At 51.5% G+C, this 17,388-nt stretch overlaps 2 protein-coding genes across 5 annotated transcripts; one reads left to right on the top strand and one right to left on the bottom strand.

Annotated features, from left to right (window-relative positions):
• Positions 1 to 428: 428 nt before the first annotated feature.
• fastk (Fas-activated serine/threonine kinase) lies at positions 429 to 7,953 on the bottom strand. Of its 3 annotated transcripts, none has more exons than XM_086204629.1 (12): positions 7,699 to 7,953; positions 7,146 to 7,353; positions 6,007 to 6,814; positions 5,119 to 5,464; positions 4,457 to 4,644; positions 4,194 to 4,342; positions 3,901 to 4,117; positions 3,635 to 3,794; positions 2,651 to 2,742; positions 1,863 to 2,559; positions 1,306 to 1,420; positions 429 to 1,222 (listed from the first exon to the last, which is right to left on the bottom strand). In XM_086204629.1, exons 3-12 carry the CDS (start codon positions 6,770 to 6,772, stop codon positions 1,136 to 1,138), a joined length of 2,817 nt encoding a protein of 938 aa, XP_086060755.1. In that variant the 5' UTR covers positions 6,773 to 6,814; positions 7,146 to 7,353; positions 7,699 to 7,953; the 3' UTR covers positions 429 to 1,135. The 3 variants fall into 3 exon arrangements, with proteins under 3 accessions (XP_086060755.1, XP_086060756.1, XP_086060757.1); XM_086204630.1 differs by having other exon boundaries at positions 7,741 to 7,953; XM_086204631.1 differs by lacking the exon at positions 7,146 to 7,353.
• A 922-nt stretch (positions 7,954 to 8,875) lies between these two features.
• Positions 8,876 to 17,319, top strand: afg3l2 (AFG3-like AAA ATPase 2). 2 transcript variants are annotated; one of them, XM_086204633.1, is made up of 17 exons: positions 8,876 to 9,085; positions 9,715 to 9,814; positions 9,893 to 9,967; positions 10,438 to 10,511; positions 10,595 to 10,747; positions 11,121 to 11,195; positions 12,043 to 12,164; positions 12,235 to 12,508; positions 12,732 to 12,869; positions 12,998 to 13,151; positions 13,686 to 13,793; positions 13,871 to 13,996; positions 14,072 to 14,182; positions 14,267 to 14,382; positions 14,713 to 14,913; positions 15,122 to 15,316; positions 16,237 to 17,319. In XM_086204633.1, the coding sequence occupies exons 1-17, from the start codon at positions 8,999 to 9,001 to the stop codon at positions 16,474 to 16,476; spliced, it is 2,349 nt and encodes a 782-aa protein (XP_086060759.1). In that variant the 5' UTR covers positions 8,876 to 8,998; the 3' UTR covers positions 16,477 to 17,319. The 2 variants fall into 2 exon arrangements, with proteins under 2 accessions (XP_086060759.1, XP_086060758.1); XM_086204632.1 differs by having other exon boundaries at positions 12,040 to 12,164.
• The last annotated feature ends 69 nt before the right edge of the window (positions 17,320 to 17,388 follow it).

Here is a 17,388-nt window from a genome sequence, read left to right as displayed (position 1 = left end):
CTAAACTTAACAGTTTTATGAGGACAAAGCCAAAATCAGTGGCAAGGAAACGGTTAATATTTGTAGGCCAGATGAGGCAGCACTAAATAAACGGCGTGGCGGTTGGTTAACGAGACCAACAACCCACAAACAATCCACAAAACTCAAATGATGTTGGAATTTGTAGTTTATATAATCATCATATAAACAATCAGTCTGTCACCTGATACATAAATAAATAATCTGACCTTTGACCCCAACATCACACACGCTGTCACTCTGAGGAAGCTCCTCTTCCTGGCCTTTGGCACCTTGTTTCCATGGTAACTTGTATTCACCAGGCAGTCGCGTGCATAACCATCAATTATCCATCAGCCCTTGCTCTCCTCACATGCACCATTGTCACCACATTTACCAAACATTATAAAAAGCCCCACCCACCCACCCACCCAAAAAGAAAGAATCTGTTCATCCAATCAGATGGCAGCTTATTGCTGTTAAAGGACCAGTCAGGTGTTTCTACTCCAAATCAAACCTCCTGCACAGGTGAGACGACACCACCTGGTGGTTTCTTCAAGAACAACGCTCCATGATGATGATGAAGGTGGACAGGATGGAGAAGAAACACATTTTTTTCTTTATAAATGAAAAGGGTTCTCAACGTGGGGTCTGCGGACCACCAGGGGTCCTCAGAAAGGTAGTTAACTTGTATTTAAATATTCAGTAAAATAAAAGAACGTTATCAAAAACCTGTCATCGCTGATCCAATCTCTAAATACGTTTTAGAAATATCGTTTCTTGTCACAAGAAACCTGGTTCTACTGGGTTCTGGACTCCTCAGCTGATTTCAAAGCTTCAGACATTTCTAGAAACTAGGAGGCTTGCTGGGGACGATGATTTGAAGTCAGAAAGAAGGAACTGGCCCTTTAAGAAGCTGCGACCTGATGACAGTCGACCTCATGGTTCATGACAGAATGGTGGAACACGCCATCCTCAAATATCGCGTTTGTCCCAAAACCTTCTGGCAGCTGATTCACGACTAAGAACATGAGCAGTCATCATGCTGCTGCTGAGATCGAACCCCAACCAGGAACGAACAAACACGCACGCACGCGCACACACACGCGCACGCACGCGCGCACGCACGCACGCAGCGTCATAGCGGGACGTCCAGCAGCTTCTTGTGCAGGTACTGCTTCACCTCCTCGATGCCGTTCAGCTTCTCCAGCTCATGGTATGGCAGCTGGCGGGGACAAGGAACACACGTCACATGAGTCGTGAGGACGCTTCACAACAAAATGAAGTGAACGTGAAGACGGTGACCACCTGTAGGATGATGTATCCCAGCAGCCTCAGGTGGCGGTCCCTCATGGCTCGAGAACCAACCAGAACCTCTGAGTTGTGACAGTAATGCCACTTATCGTTGACAGACATGATGACCCTGCAGTGACCAGACACGGTTACAGAGGATAAGGACCAGGCGTAGCAGCGAGAGCCCCGCCCACATGATGACAGACATCAGCACATCAGCTGACATTTCTACAGAGACAATGACGTGTGGCCAGCTGCAGCTGTCCGTCACTAACAGTAACTGGCGTTCTACGATGCCACTTTCAACATATCTGGTAGAACCAATTTTTTTTAGACTTGTCTGAAATTTTAACAGAGTTCGTTAGTCTGTCGATGCTTTTGAGCTGTGACGCCATCATGTGGGCGTGGTCTCCCGTTCTGACTCGTGAGTCCAGTTGAATTTACTGATGTCGAGCTGGAATTACGACGACTCAAATCTACAACTTGTTGATCAGAATGTGATTGTCCTGTTAACACCGTTTACAGTGACATCCCTGATGACATCATTGATGACGTTTGCTCGGGTGACTGACCTCCTGATCTGTCTCTGGTCTGTTGGGGGTTTGTCAGGGTCGGGCCGGTCTGGGGGGTGGTGCGATGGCGGTGACTCTTGGTCCGTCCCCGACCCCTCAGAGTACGTCACTCCCTCGTAGAAACCAGGCAGCTCACAGTCCGTCCCCTGGCCCTCAGGGGCACTCCCTCCCCCCTCATCCTCCAAGATCTTCCCAATGGAGAACTGGAACAGGGAGTCTGGAGCGGCAGCCCCTGCAGGTCTGGAGGCTGTGGGTGGGGCCAGGCTGTCAGAGGGGGGGCTGCTGAGCGTGGAGCTGTCCTGGCTCTCCAGAGAGTGTTCCTTCGCCAGACCCGAGTAGTACTCTGCTGTGGGGGTATAGTAGGGACTGTAGTCCAGGAGGCTGCCATTTGCCCCAGGCCGAGGGGGCCCCGGGGGGGCAGTGTTCCCTGGTGTGCTGCGGATGTGGTGGGGCAGGAAGGACCTGGGCTCCATAGCCCCACCTATTGCCTCAGCCACCTGCAGCGGCTCCTCGCCACCCTCCTCCAGTGTTGCAAACGGAGTAAACTTCTGGAACTCTGAGGTCACCACAGCAACGGCACAATCGGGGGGCTTCGATGCCATGGTGTTGCAGGACGGAGGGGCCATGCCAAGAGCCAGACCAGCTGCGGTTCGGATGGGTAAAACCCGACCAGAGTTGTCGAGCCACAACACAAAGTCTGGAGAGGAAGAGGTGGAAATGATGACAATGTACTTGTGTAGTATCACTTAAGTACTGCCATTGTAGCAACCATACTCAGACCATAGTACCTGTGTAGTATCCTGGGGCTAGTACTTCATCTTGCTTGTAATTCTGTTCTCCAACCAGCTGCCGTAGAGCCTCTGCCACCAGACCTTTATAACTGACAGGAAACAAGCTGGTCAGAAAACAGAGACACCAAGAAGCGGCAGTGCGTGCAGAGTTCCAGACCCGTTCTACACACGCCTGCACGTCACGGTGACCCACTGGCGGCTCCGAGTGGCCAGGGAGCCTCATTGTGAACGCTCAGGTTTGGTCGTTCGTTCTCCATCTGTCAACGCGCCACTGCGGCCTGAACACTGCAAGCTGTGGAATTGAAGCTTCCAGGATTGGTGCCAACCGCTACACACACCTGAGACACATAAATGACACACGCCCTCCAACAGGGGGTGCTATAAGCAAGGTCTACATTTTTGGGTGAATTTAGGGTTCATCAATCCATTTTCTACCGCTTATCCATTCAGGGTTGGGAGGGTGGAGCCTATCCCAGCTGACACTGGCGAGAGGCGGGGTTCACCCTGGACGGGTCACCAGTCCATGGCAGTGCATTTAGGATCATAACTGCCAAATACAATGTCACAACATTTAAAACCTTATGGCCAAATGTTTGCAAGAGTGAGCTTGATATTCTGAGATGGGCCACACCCACTTCCACCTGTAAATTGATTTACTTGTTTGTTTTTACATAAAACTTAAAAAAAAAACACCTGTCAAAAGTCTTTGTTTGAAAGTATTTCCTTTCAAAATGAAAACCCCACAGAGGATCAACAGCTGCTTATGCCATGACGCCATCAGAAGAGTTTTGATACTGTAAAAACCCGAAAATTGTAAAAATGAACAACTTCCTGTGTGATGAAATGTAGACAGGAAGTGGTGCAAAATCTTGGTTATAAAAAGTTGTGTCATCTCCAAAATTTAGACTCTCAGTCCACCGGACCTACCACTTTTTTTTGCCAAATTTGGTGTGCGTTTGTGTGTCCATCCATGTGGGTTACCTGTACTTGCGGTTGACCTCATCAGCCGTCAGGGCGTGGTCGAACATTAAAACCTTGTGTGTGTCTTGCAGCCGCGGCCCCGTATACTCGCAGTACTCCAGTTCCACGGCAGCATCCAGCAGGGACAAGTAGCGGCGGACGATCAGCGCATACGGGCTGTCTGCAGGGAAGGACCATCAGAATTACGGTACCGTTTACTTGCTGTTCCGTGGTACCGTTTATTTACTGGTGTGTGGTACTGGTTGTGTACTGTTAGGGGTACTGACTGGTGACGTTGCTGATGAAGGCGGAAGAGAAGACACGGTGCAGCACCAGGCCTGGAAAGTGTCCCAGCTGAAACAGGGACATGAGGATGTTGACAGTGGCGAGTGGCGAGCTGAGCGCCTTCAGCTCCACGACCTCCTCCAGCCGAGAGAAGAACTGCTGCTCACTGGACGGCCGGTAGCTCATCCTGCTGAACGGGAACACCAGCTTCTGGATCACCTGAGGACACAGACGCCACAGCTGCTAGCTGCCGTACATGGGTGCTGCGCACCACATGACTGTCAGCTGACCTCACCTTACTATCCAGGTACTCCGCCTTCTTCACCAGGAAGTCTGCAATGGTGTCGAGCAGCCGGGTCTCCCTCAGGCGGTGGCGGGCAATGTATTTAGCAATGAGAGCCATGGTGTATGGAGTAATACTCTCCACCTTCTTGGGCAGCTCCTCTGTAAGGGAAGAGTGTCAGTGACAACCTGCACTGGTGAGAGGCTTGGAACCACCTTGGTTTAGCGGTGCCGCCGCCTCACAGCCCTCCAGCGTGTGTTGGGTGCGTGTCTGACCTGCCAGGCTTCTGATGAACCGCTCCTGCCTGTTCTGGTAGAACAGATGAGAGCTGAAGATCAACTCCAGACTCTTGTTGCTTGCCTCCCGGGCGCACGCCGCCAGCATCTCATCCAAGAGCACCATCTCCTGGTCACGGACACCGCTGACACTGGCCAAAGTGTGTTTGACAAGACGCAAGATTTTTCTACACAGAAAACACACAGATGAAACCAACAAGGCGCCGCCACCGGACTCCCCCTCCGCTTCCGCCATAGACCTACGTGACCGCGAGTACTCAGAAACCAGGTTCTGTTCTCGGTTCATTCATTTCATCAACAAACAAACCCGTTCAGACATTTGCCGCCAATCAGGACGCCATTCAGAAAACCGGTTTCAAAAGTTTTTAGCTTGTCGTCATGGCGACAAACCTGAAAAATCATGAAATCATAGTTTGCCCAAAGCGCAAAGATGATGTCAATAATTCAGCATCATTTTGATCTGTTTATTACAATCAAATCACAGTCAGACCGACACTGATGATGTCATAACGCAGTAACCAGTCAGGCTACTTGTGCTTACATTCCTCTCCTGCAATCACTTCATGTTTCGTGTGAACGCATCACAGTACAGGTTAGCTTGGTACTCGGTATCATCATTGATGGGCGGGGTCAAGTGTCACCTGTTTGCCAGAAGTTGTTCAGGGTTTGGAGGTGTGTTGTTGTTTGTGCTGGTTGCAGTCACAGCGCCTCCTGTGGCTGCAGCTGCCGCAGCTTCCTGTGGCTGCAACGAACGCCACTTGAGTCTGTAGTAGGAGAGCAGCAGGAAGAGCGTCTGTGGGTGGCGCTCTCGCTCCAGGTTCTTCTCCAGGCCGGCCAGGCAGGCCTCGGTCAGCGGGTGCTGGCTGCCTGGGTGCAGCTTCATGCTGGAGCTGAATACCATGGACACGTCCTTCTGGTTGAACTGGTTCAGTCTGGCCTGAGACTCTGCCTCCAACACCTGGACCACCTGAGAGTCACTGGGAAGCCCTGATGAGGTCACACAGTAATGATCAAGTCATCAATGAGACGAGTCTCACATGTGTGTGTGTGTCCCATCTTCGTAAAAGTACATAACATGTGACCGCAACACCACGCCATGTGAGAGGTCGACCTCCTTTTATCTGTGTAGATATGAGTACGGGCTCAATGTCATGTTACAGGTCATGAAGCTGAACCCTCAAGTCCACGCCACAACATGCCAACATGTTTCTAGGGCAGTGGGATGCGAGCCAGTGATGCTGGAGCGGCAGTGCCAGGGCCGGCTAGTGCTGCAGGCAAATGCCAAGCGGGGGAATACAAACGAAATCCCTGTTTAAATTTCACTTATGTACACTTCGTCATTCGTTTGTTTCACGCCAGTTCTTGTTGACCGTTTTGACTCTGCTGGTTATTTACTATGTGAAATAAGAAAACAGCTCAAAGACAAAGTTACGGCGTCTCAGGCGAGTGGATGAATTAGACTGTGATGCTCGAGGCCACCGGATCAGTCAGGACCGGCGCTGCTGAGTGTGTGTGGGTCAGGGACTCACCAAGCGCCGCCACCGCATACAAGCAGTTTACTATGCTGAAGTTATCAAACTTGGCGCAGTCATTGACGATGGCGTTGCAGAGCATCTGGAAATCCTGATGCTCCAGAATCTGGCGCCCGTCCCTCCGATCATCTCCCGGAGCATCAGCGTCGCCATCCCTGCCAGGCCGTGTTGGCAGTGCGGCCTGCAGCAGCTGTCCGATCTTCTGCAGGGCAACCGGGTAGTGGTTGTGTGAGATCTTGGCAGGGTTCTGGGTGACCCAGCGAAGCACCTCGTCTGGCCGCCGTGACCGCTCAATGAGACGCTTCATGGTGAAGAAAGTGTCATAGCTCATCTTCTCATGGATGAAGTTCCATGTTTTCTTCTTGCTCCCAGTGGCGCCCACCCCCATGGCTGGAGCTCCGCCTCCATACGTGTGGAAGTGGGCATGGTGCTGGTAGTGAGGGGGCATCGGGGGTGGGGCCAAGTGTTGCGGGTGAGGGTGGAAGTGGTGGTGGAAGTGTGCTCCTCTGTTGCCATCAGGGCGGCCCTGGTACAGCGGATAGGCGGCAGGGGGAGGGGCTGGGTGATGGGAGAGGTGAGGCGTCTCAAGCATGGCGAGCCCTGCCCTCCTGCCTGGCTTGACCCCACCCCCTCCACCTCCCCCCCCGCTTTGGTAAAGGCGGGTGGCGTACATGTCTACAGACAGAGTGGCAGGCTGGGGGGGGCGGGGAGGGAGGTGGTGAGCTCGGCTCAGGAGGCGCCACCCAGTGGACAGACACAGCATAGTCCAACAGCCAGGTCACCTGGAGGCAACAGCACAGCACTCCTACACAGGAAGCACAAGAAGTCACCCAAGACTGGATCTATTTGTAAAGTCCACTTCCTGTCCACTGCCTCTACTTCCTGCTGCTGGTTACAGTGACACGCTGCGCTCAAACGGGCTCCCGTTTATTCCTGATGAAACACTGACAAGCAAAGGACATCATCTCTCTGCTCCAATGGATTCCTCTGCTTCTCTGACCCTGAAGCCACACTGAAACTCGACTGACTGATGATGTCATAACCCTGAAGTCTAATATGAAACCGTCAGCGTTCATGCAAATTTGTGCTCAATCGTGCTCATTTACATATGACACCTAAAAGTTTGGAGTTTCTACCTCTCGTTGTCCCGGATGGAGGCGGTATCCGTCAATCAGCTAATTGACTCTGGACGAGGAGTGACGTCAGTCGGAGGTGAGTTGGTCTCCACCAGCAGCTGGAGGTCTGACGCTACCGCTGGATCAATAATCTGCTGGCCAACTCTCTCTTGGATCAACGCTGCACGCGTTCCCCGATTGGCTGCGTCACGTCCGGTTCACCTGTCGGCTGCGGTTACATGCTAATGTTAGCATTCTTCAGCGCTGCCACAGACGTGTCACTACTACTGTCAAATAACCACAGTGACGTCATACCGCCAGTGACAATTCCACTGACATACGAGCTAACATCCGCTAGCAGCAGGTATCAATAGCAGGTGAATTCGCTCAGATAGGGAAGCAAACCGTGGTCACCAGCTAGCTCACTGACAGCTAAGCTAAGCTAGCCCTGATCCTCCACCAGCTCATATGTTAGCCTCTAAGCACATTAGCATCAGCTTGTCCTTCTCCTTGCATTACCCTGGATTACCAGATTGTTACACGGGTCAGTGACCCGGGTTAGCAGTGACGGTACCTCATCTCTCGGCGTACTGGCAGCTGCACTCTGATCGAATACCTGAGGCCGGGACAGTGCGGGTTCACCGTGGAAGCAGGCAGCGGTCAGCCGCTTCATCCCTCCACACAACACGCAGACGCCATCCTCCGCTACCCGGCATGCACCTTCTGCGCCGGCACTGCCGCTCTGCGCCCCCCGGCGGCTCCTTGCTGTAACGCACTCCAACCGGATTGATGTCATGTCATCATGTGAGTGACCCTGAACTGAGCTGCTTCACTCTGAACAAGCTGGTCACCATAGCAACGGCTGACAGGAAGAGCCCCACATGCTCTAGCCCTCCGGAGTGAAGTCATCATCGCATCATATGACATGCATGGGGGGACCAGTGCTACACGAGTTAGCATTCATTTTCGTTAGGGTTTGATCCTGCAGGCGAACATAAACATAGAAATCACATTTTATATCTCAAACAAAGTAAATATCGTTCTGTGACTGTTCAACGTCCAGTGGCTTTGATGTCGATGTGAGGATGGACACCGGCATAAAGTAGCAGTTCTTGAAAGTTCTATTACTCTTTATGTTTTTTTACGTTTAATTAAAAAAAACAACGATTTTATGTACCATTTTTATTGACAACTATAACACCGAATGTATGATAGAGTATTTTGACCACCCATGAGAATAAAAATGAGAGGAGGTAGTTTTTTTTTCATCACGCACTTCGAGATAAAAGTTGAAATGTGGAGAATGAAAGTGGAGGAGTCTCTGGTCCATCGCTGCTGCTCCGGGTCGGCCTGCGCGGCGAGGCCTCCTCCTCCCAGCTTGCCTGGTTCCTCCTTCGGAACAGTCACAGTCTTCGGGAGAGTCTCTTCAAAGACCTACTACTGATAACTCCATGGTTGTGAGCTAAGAGAGCGAGAGTTCCTGTGTTATGAAGTAGAGTTTCATCAGTCAGCGTTCCGTAAAGGCAGTCGCGCACGCTGGTTGCTGGTCTCTAAAGGTCGACTTTGTCCTCGAAGCGCATGATGAAATAAAATTCTACCTCCTCTCATTTCCCCGTGGGAGGCCCCAACCCTCTTCCATACAAATGAAAAATGTGTGCACGTTTAATTCCTGTTGACATACATCATTTATTGGTGTGCCACCATTCTGTAGATTTCTCGTTCTCTCAGTGACGTCAGCAGGGGGCGCTCAAGACGCTCCGTTACTCCCACAAAGAAGAAGAAGCTGTCAAGATGGCGGAGCGGGACGGTTACGGAACAGCGAGTTGAACTTGAGTCGTGGTCAAAGCTCCGTGGTCGTGTTCCGCTGTGTGACGATGGCTCACCGCTACCTGGGCCTGGCGGCGGCCTGCAGGTCAGCGCTGCGGCTGCTGGTGCCGCCTCGCCCCGCTGCGAGCAGGCTGGTAGGTACAACTCATGCTAACATGCTAACAGCGCTAGCACGCAGCGCCCGAGCGAGTCCGATCACGGAGCCGGACATGGACTCGGGCCCCGGGCCCCGGGCCCCGGGCCCCGGGCCCCTGACTCGGACTACGGACCTTTGCTCCGGACCGACGCGCACATCCTTACCTGCATGACAATACGTCACGGTGGTAATGGGCGGGCCTATGGGAATCGTGTCGTTATACATAGAGCATGGAAACAGTCGGTGAGGATCTAAAGCGTAGATTAGTCAGGTGACCAGGCGCGTGCGTGTGTGCGAGTACTTGAGACAAACTGATAGACAACTGATAAGAAACACGCGTACGTCCTGTTTGTCTTGCGCACATTGGGCAACAGCAGGAAGTGACGTCACACGGGGTCAATCGTTTCCTCGTGTTTTTCATGACATAACAAGCGTCCATCATACGTCACACAGTTCCTCTGTTTGTCATTTCCATGTTTAAACGTGTCAGAGACGTAAGTGACGCCAACACTGGACGATCAATCGGCTGATGGGTGGAGGCTCCTCTGTCCTCTTCACGCCCCGTCCGTCTGCCGCTGTCTCTCATCCTTTATTTCTCTCTGGCTTTGTCTCCATCGCTCTGGCTAGGTGGCAGTTTCAACTGTGGCAACACAGGTAGAGGGTGGGCGGAGCCTGCTGAGCAACCTCCTTGGGGCTTACCAGAGGCTGAGCGCCAAACCTCCCAAAGGTACTAAAGCTGCCCGTTAGTGAACATTCGAGGTCGTCGCCCATGTTGACGCAGCTCTTGATGGTCTCTCTCTTCCAGGCTTTGAGAAATATTTCCCCGACAGTCAGAAGAACTCGAAACCAGCAGGAGAACCGGACGCTGGAGCTCCCAAAGGTGACGCCCTGTTCAGTCAGTGGAAATCACAAACGTTACACTTTACATTAGGTTGCTCGCCATTTAGTGTTTGGCGAGTGAAGATGAGGTTAATTTTTTATGATCATGGGAGAGAGGAAGAGAAGCTTCCTGGCAACATGTGATTGGTAGCCAGAACAGAACAACGCCAGTGGAGTCCGGAACAGCGTCCTGCCTGTCGTTGTCCAGGTGATTCAGCGTGACCATGGCGGATGCTGCACCCACGCTGAACAAGCCCTTTACAGCTGTCAAACCTTTAATGTGTCGTTTCTCTGCATTTTATATCCAAACGCTTTGTTTATGTGTTAAAATCAGCGAGACACTCAGTGGGAGGACGCCCCCTACAGGGGGGAGGGTGACAACCGCTCCCCTTCGTCGCCGCCTGTCTGAACATGACTAACAATCTCGGAGGTCTCCTGTGCTCCCACATTTAAAGATGGATTCTGTTTCAGGAGCGGGAGGGGGAGGAGGAGGCAAGCGAGGCGGGCGGAAGGATGACTCTGAGTGGTCCGAACGTCTCAAAAAGGTCCGCCTCTTTTCCATTGTGTCACTGCAGCTCTTCACCTGACCAGACGGTCGTCAGGTGTTCTTAGCTTTGCTCTGTTGCAGGGCGACTTTCCCTGGGACAACAAGGACTTTCTCATGTATTTCCTGGGTGCCTTGGTGTTCTGGGCCTTCGTCATCTACTATTTCCTCTTCAGGGATGGAGGTCGGGAGATCACCTGGAAGGACTTTGTCAACAGTTTCCTGTCCAAAGGAGTGGTGAGTTCACGAACGCATAACAAAACATCCAGCAGGAACATGTGATTCTTCTTCGTCACGTCACTGCTCACGTTGATGACATCAACTTTTGTGTGAATAATGTTGGTGGTAACACAATAAGTGTGTGTGTGTACCTGGTTCCTGTTGCCTATTTGAGGGCTTTCCTGGAACTAACACCCACCTTATCAGGACTTCTAGTCCTCCTAGTTTGAAGACCTTCCTGATGCAGGACCAACTGATCTCGGAGTGCCTGGTTATGTGGAGTGAAGGTGTGAATGGAGATCAGGTTCAGATTAGTGTGTCCACATGAGTGGAAGTCATTGGAATGTCCTCATAAGGATAGTGACGCAAACCTGTGTGTGTGGTCCTGCAGGTTGAGCGGTTGGAGGTGGTCAACAAGCGTTATGTCAAAGTGGTTTTCTCCCCGCAGAAGACGCCATTGGATGGAGTGAGTAGCAACCTTTTTATTCTATTAAAGTCCAAATTACATCTGGCTAAGTGAGGAAGACGAGGGAAACTGACCGGCACATGGGGGGGGCACATTGGGCACTCACTGAACCACGTTGGTACTGCCGAGCACCACATGTTCATCTGTCTAGTGCTGAGGAGTAAAATCATCAGGTTCTTTGCCTGTGCTGTTTGTCTGAGAGGAGGGCAGGTGCCTACACACACACACACGCGCGCGCGCACACACACACACACACACAGCATCAGAACTGCCTCAGTGATTTGACCAAAACTTCACTGGTTACCACAGTCAAATCTTTACTCGTAAAAACCCAAAAAGTATCGAGGCATCAAAGCTCCTGTTCAACGAGCAGAAACGTGATGTTTGTACCTGCTCTGTCCAGCGTCGCAGACAACAGGGTTGTGTTGTGGACTACAAATGCACTGAAATTCCACCATCATTGAGCGAGCGAGCGAGTGAGTGAGGACTGCTCCAACCAGACCAGCTGCCCCTCCTGCCATGAGCTGGTTTCTCTGGTTGACTCCGGTCCTGGTTCAGACCTAACCTGAAGCACACCAGGTGCTTACAGGTTGATGATCTGGGCAACTTGAATCCAACTTCATGGAGTTCACCTGATCAGAACTCAATTCAGAAAACAAGCATGTACATTATTTTTAGCTTGTTGTCGTGGCGACAAACGGGAGGAAGTATACTTTGTCCACATCGCCATCGTGATGTCATTTCACCATCATTTGGAATTAAAAATGGATACAAACCGTCACTGAAGGAAATGTGTCAGGTGAAAAACAGAACGTGACGACTTCTGTGTTTGCACGTCCATCAGCAGTACGTGTGGTTCAACATTGGCAGTGTGGACACCTTCGAGAGGAACCTGGAGACCGCTCAGTACGAGCTGGGCATCGAGGGCGAGAACAGACTGCCAGTGGTTTATTCCACCGAGAGCGACGGGTGAGATCACGTCTTCAGTGGTCATTCCTCTGGTTGTATTTCTGCTCTAACGTTCGTCCTTCTTGTCCAGCACCTTCCTGCTGAGCATGCTCCCCACGGTGCTCATCATCGGCTTCCTGCTGTTCATCCTGCGTCGGGGCCTCGCAGGAACGGGGCGTCCCAGCCGGGGGATGGGGGGGTTGTTTAGCGTCAGTGAGACGACGGCAAAGATCTTGAAGGATGAAATTGATGTAAAGTTCAAAGATGTCGCCGGCTGCGAGGAGGCCAAGCTGGAGATCATGGAGTTCGTCAACTTCCTGAAGAACCCCAAACAGTACCAGGACCTGGGTGCCAAGATCCCCAAGGTGAGAGCAGAGTTGACCTCAGGATCAGACTGTTCTGGGTAGTACAGCTCCAGGTCAAGGGTCCAGGGTGATGGGTGAAGTATTCAAGGTCAGACGATAAAGGGCTCAGTGTTCCGGGCTCTGGATCCAGGTTCAGGTTGAAAGGTTCAGGGTCGAGTGTTCAAGGTCAAAAGGTTGTAGATTGTAGAGTTCAGCCATTAACAAGTGTCCGTGTGGTTTACAGGGAGCCATCTTGACAGGGCCTCCAGGAACAGGAAAGACTCTCCTGGCCAAAGCCACGGCTGGCGAGGCCAACGTGCCTTTCATCACCGTCAACGGCTCTGAGTTCTTGGAGATGTTTGTGGGCGTCGGCCCCGCCAGGGTACAGAACACTCACCAGCAGTTGCCTCTGCCGACTTACTGTCTGTTTTTGAAAGAAAAATCAGCTGCTTCGTACTGCAGTTCTCTGGGGAAAGAAACGCATCTTGCTTGATGTCACTTCCTGTGCAGGTAAGAGATCTCTTCGTCTTGGCGAGGAAGAACGCTCCCTGCATCCTCTTCATTGATGAGATTGACGCAGTTGGCCGGAAGCGAGGGCGAGGAAACTTCGGAGGCCAGAGCGAGCAGGAGAACACGCTGAACCAGCTGCTGGTGGAGATGGACGGTGGGTGATTGGGAGACAGAAGATGGACACGCCCCCTCAGCTCGCTGCTCCAAAAATGTTTCCAGAGACGCATCTCTTATCTTTATTTTGGGGAAGGTAGTTGAGTGAAAACTTCCTTGAGTATGCAAGATGAGGTCAGTGTGACATCACACATCAGGACGCGTTGGTGCGAAGAGTCAACTTCAACCACAATGTGTTACAGGTGGTACCACCTGGTAGTCATCTTTGATGCTGTCCTGACGTCACATTTGTGCTTCCTGGCGGTTGGATTTGCGAGCACTAAGCAGACGCGTTGCAGCTGATAAAACAAGCAAAGTTATAAATGTTGTACTTCCTCTGATCGCGACTGTTATAATGGCCAGGAACCCGGTTGACATGAACACGCCAAGGCCGCGGTTACGAATGGAGGGTTTACAGTCATGATTGTAAGAACTCTAATGTTACAACGTTTCCTCGCTACCCAGACGACAGAATAGGCTGCAGCATCCTGTCTGGAGGAAAGGATTCAGGAAATGGTGTTTTTTGTTACTTCAGGGTTCAACACAGCTACAAATGTGGTGGTTCTGGCAGGAACCAACAGGCCGGACATTCTGGACCCAGCACTGATGAGGCCCGGACGCTTTGACCGACAGATTTACATCGGTGAGAAACACGTTTCATGTCTAGACATTTGTTGGCCCTTGTGATGGTGATGTGATGGCATGTTTGTGGCGTTCCAGGTCCCCCTGACATCAAAGGACGAGTGTCCATCTTCAAAGTTCACCTGCGTCCTCTGAAGCTGGATGCCAACGTAAACAAGGACACTCTGGCCAAGAAGATGGCGGCGCTCACGCCTGGTTTCTCTGGTGAGCATCCAAGTGCTCCTGATTTTTGTCATCTTTGTCTCAAAGTTTATTGGCCCTGTCTCTTGTCCCTCTCAGGTGCTGACATCGCTAACGTATGTAACGAGGCGGCTCTGATCGCTGCTCGCCACCTTTCAGACGCCATCCAGCAGAAACACTTTGAACAAGCCATTGAGAGAGTCATCGGAGGTGAGGTGCTCTGACCCTGGCGTGGTAGTGGGGCGTGTCAAACATGTCTCTAGATGTCCTGACCAGTCTGTGTTTGTTTTTCAGGGCTGGAGAAGAAGACACAGGTTCTTCAACCAGAGGAGAAGAAGACGGTGGCGTACCACGAGGCTGGTCACGCCGTCGCCGGCTGGTTCCTGGAGCATGCCGACCCTCTACTAAAGGTCTGACAACAAGTGGTGCTGTCAATCCACAGGTCCACTCAACGGGTAAAATCTGTCTTAACCCTGCACATTTTACCATCTGCAAATACTGGCGTTAACCTCAGGTGAGGGGATCATGGAGTCATCACCTGAAAACACAATCGGAACAATTCTCACGGTGACTCTGACTGATTAAATACACGATGATTGATGGAACCTAAAAAATACCAAAAATCTTTGGGTCCGGAGCAGGTTTCTGGTGGGACACATGGGAGGGTCTGAGACTTGAAGTCAAAACAAATCTACAATTCCCATCATTCTCTCCTCCTGTCATGCTTGACTCTTGTCCAGGTGTCCATCATCCCACGGGGCAAGGGGCTGGGCTACGCTCAATACCTGCCCAAAGAGCAGTACCTGTACACCAAAGAGCAGCTGCTGGACCGCATGTGCATGACTCTGGGAGGGCGGGTGTCCGAGGAGATCTTCTTCAGCCGCATCACCACTGGAGCTCAGGACGACCTCCGCAAGGTCACCCAGAGCGCCTATGCACAGGTCAGGTCAGAGGGGTCAGTGGTCTCTGAGGGCCGGGGGTCACATGTCAGAGCAGCCAAAGCTGGGACAACTTTCTTATTAACAGGAATATTTTTTTTACTTCTCCTTTGGGTGCCTCTCAAGCTTATCATGTGACCTGTTCTTGTGTTTGGGAACAAGAAGTATTGGACCTGCTGTCATGATGATGTGGACGTCTGTTCTGCTGCAGATTGTCCAGTTTGGGATGAACCCCAAGGTGGGTCAGGTGTCCTTTGACTTGCCTCGGCAGGGTGAGATGGTTCTAGAGAAGCCGTACAGCGAAGCCACAGCTCGCCTCATCGACACTGAGGTGCGGACTCTGATCAGCGAGGCGTACCAGAGAACACACAGCCTGCTGAGTGACAAGAAGGCTGAAGTTGAGAAGGTACCGCTCACCCCTGACCCCTAATTTACACCCGGCACATCCGTCCTCCACACAGTGCCATTGTGTCCTCTCAGACTGTTTTTGCGATCAGGAGTTGTGTCATGGTGTTGTAGTTTGACAATCGACAGGATTCACTATGCCACTTTTGCGGGCACTTCCTGTCCCGCTCGATCCAATCTGTGCAGGTTGATGCACCTTCTAGCGGCGCTTCAGTGTAAACCAAATAATGGATTAAAACGGCTGCGACTGTTGCACAGCTCAGACGCACTCGCTGTGTAACTGCAACCAGCTCAGGGTGAGGGAACCCAGACCGATGAGCCTCCGTACCATCAAATACTTCGCACAGATCACCGCACTGATTTTGGCCCTCGTTAAGTGATTTAGAGGGGCGTAACCAGGGCGCTAAGAGGCTGTCAGTAGACACCTGAGTCTTCACAGGTGTGTTCCAGGTGTGACAGCACTCAGACCAATCAGAGAGCCTGGTGTTGTTGCTGTTCCAGTGGTGCTCACGTTTCACCTCAGTCGAAGACAGCACTCCTCACCTGGAGAACCAGACCTCTTCTGCCCCAGGGGAAGGAGCTGATGTTTATATACGGGAGCAGCAGGACGAGGAGCAGGTCTGGGAGGAGGTGGGGGTCCATGTCTCCAGAACCATCCATATCCCATGATGTGAAAAGCGTCACATGAACACAAGGTTCTTCAGAGAACACAAACGTGTTCTGGTTCTTCCCCATGTGTAAAGCCAGTTATGACACAACCCCTGTGTTTTAGAACGTTTCTGTTTGAACCGTCGTCAGCTGTGACTTATAGAACCCTGTCTTTCCAATCTTGAGCAGCACTGCACCGGTTCTCTGACCTTCAGGGTTCGAGGTCAGTAAACGCTCTGAACCTGTTCTTTGTCTACATGTGATGTTCTGCAGGTGGCACTCCGGCTACTGGAGAAAGAGGTTCTGGATAAGAACGACATGGTGGAGCTGCTGGGTAAGCGGCCCTTCGCAGAGAAGTCTACATATGAAGAGATTGTGGAGGGGACAGGAGGTGAGGAAGAGGACACAACGCTGCCAGAGGGCCTCAAGGACTGGAACCAGGAGAGGAAGGACAAGGACGAGAGCCCTGACGAGCAGGTGGCCCGCCAGATCTCTGGAGGAATGCCCTTCTAGGACCTCCTGCTCGGTCTCATCATCATCATCAGGTTCATGTATGAGGCCAAGGACCTCTGCACTCTGACTTCTTGGAGCCTCGGTTCTAGCACCTCCACCATCCACCCCGCGTTTGTTTGCAACCTTGATGATGGGGAGTTCTCGTGTCTCCTCATCAAAAACCTCCTCTCGCACCAGAGAGGGAGACTAGAACCTTTGACGCTCTCACTCCAGTTTATTTTTAGAGCATTTGAACTTGAATCTCAAAGCTTGGTGGAACCTGTAAACCACCCGTGTCCTCCACAACTCTCCACTTACGCCGAAAGCATCTTCTGATCTACTGCTTATTGGATTCTTGCGCAGTCCCCAGATGTTCTAGATCAGTTGAGAACATGTGGTTTTGAAATCTGTTCCTTGAAAATCTGCTGAGGATGAACCACACTGAAGTGCTGTCTGTATAAAACTGAGTTCTAACTAAACGCGTTGAGCCCCTCATGAAGGAGGCTTGGTTGAGGTTCTGGATCTGGGCCTGTGACCAACAGAACTGTTGGACTTGGTTGTGATGCACCACAAGATGGAGGAATAAACTTTATTTGAACTAGTTAGTATCAACACCATTTATTTATTCAGGTGGGTCAGTACAGTGCTAGAGCTGGAAAACATGGTCTCCATGGCAACCGCAGATTTTTATCGGAGGCTATGATGATGGAGGATGAATACTGATCAGAGTACTGCTAGAATGCTGCTCATGCTAACCTGCTGCCGAATGTGGCCGTTGCTGTAAACATGTAAGATGACATGTAAAAATAACATGTACATGTTTTTGTGTGTGATAAGATGATGAAATAAATCCAGTGATAAAGTGACCGATCACGCAGTTTGTGTGTGTTACCAGGAGCCCAGAGTCCCGCTGGGCGTCACGTAACCACACCC

Source organism: Aulostomus chinensis, chromosome 5 (assembly GCF_037954235.1).
Source record: "Aulostomus chinensis isolate RoL2024-O1b breed Wild chromosome 5, RoL_Achi_v1.0, whole genome shotgun sequence".
Classification (NCBI taxonomy): domain Eukaryota; kingdom Metazoa; phylum Chordata; class Actinopteri; order Syngnathiformes; family Aulostomidae; genus Aulostomus; species Aulostomus chinensis.
Note: the sequence above shows the minus strand (reverse complement) of the source record. Positions and strands in the feature narration are given on the sequence as shown.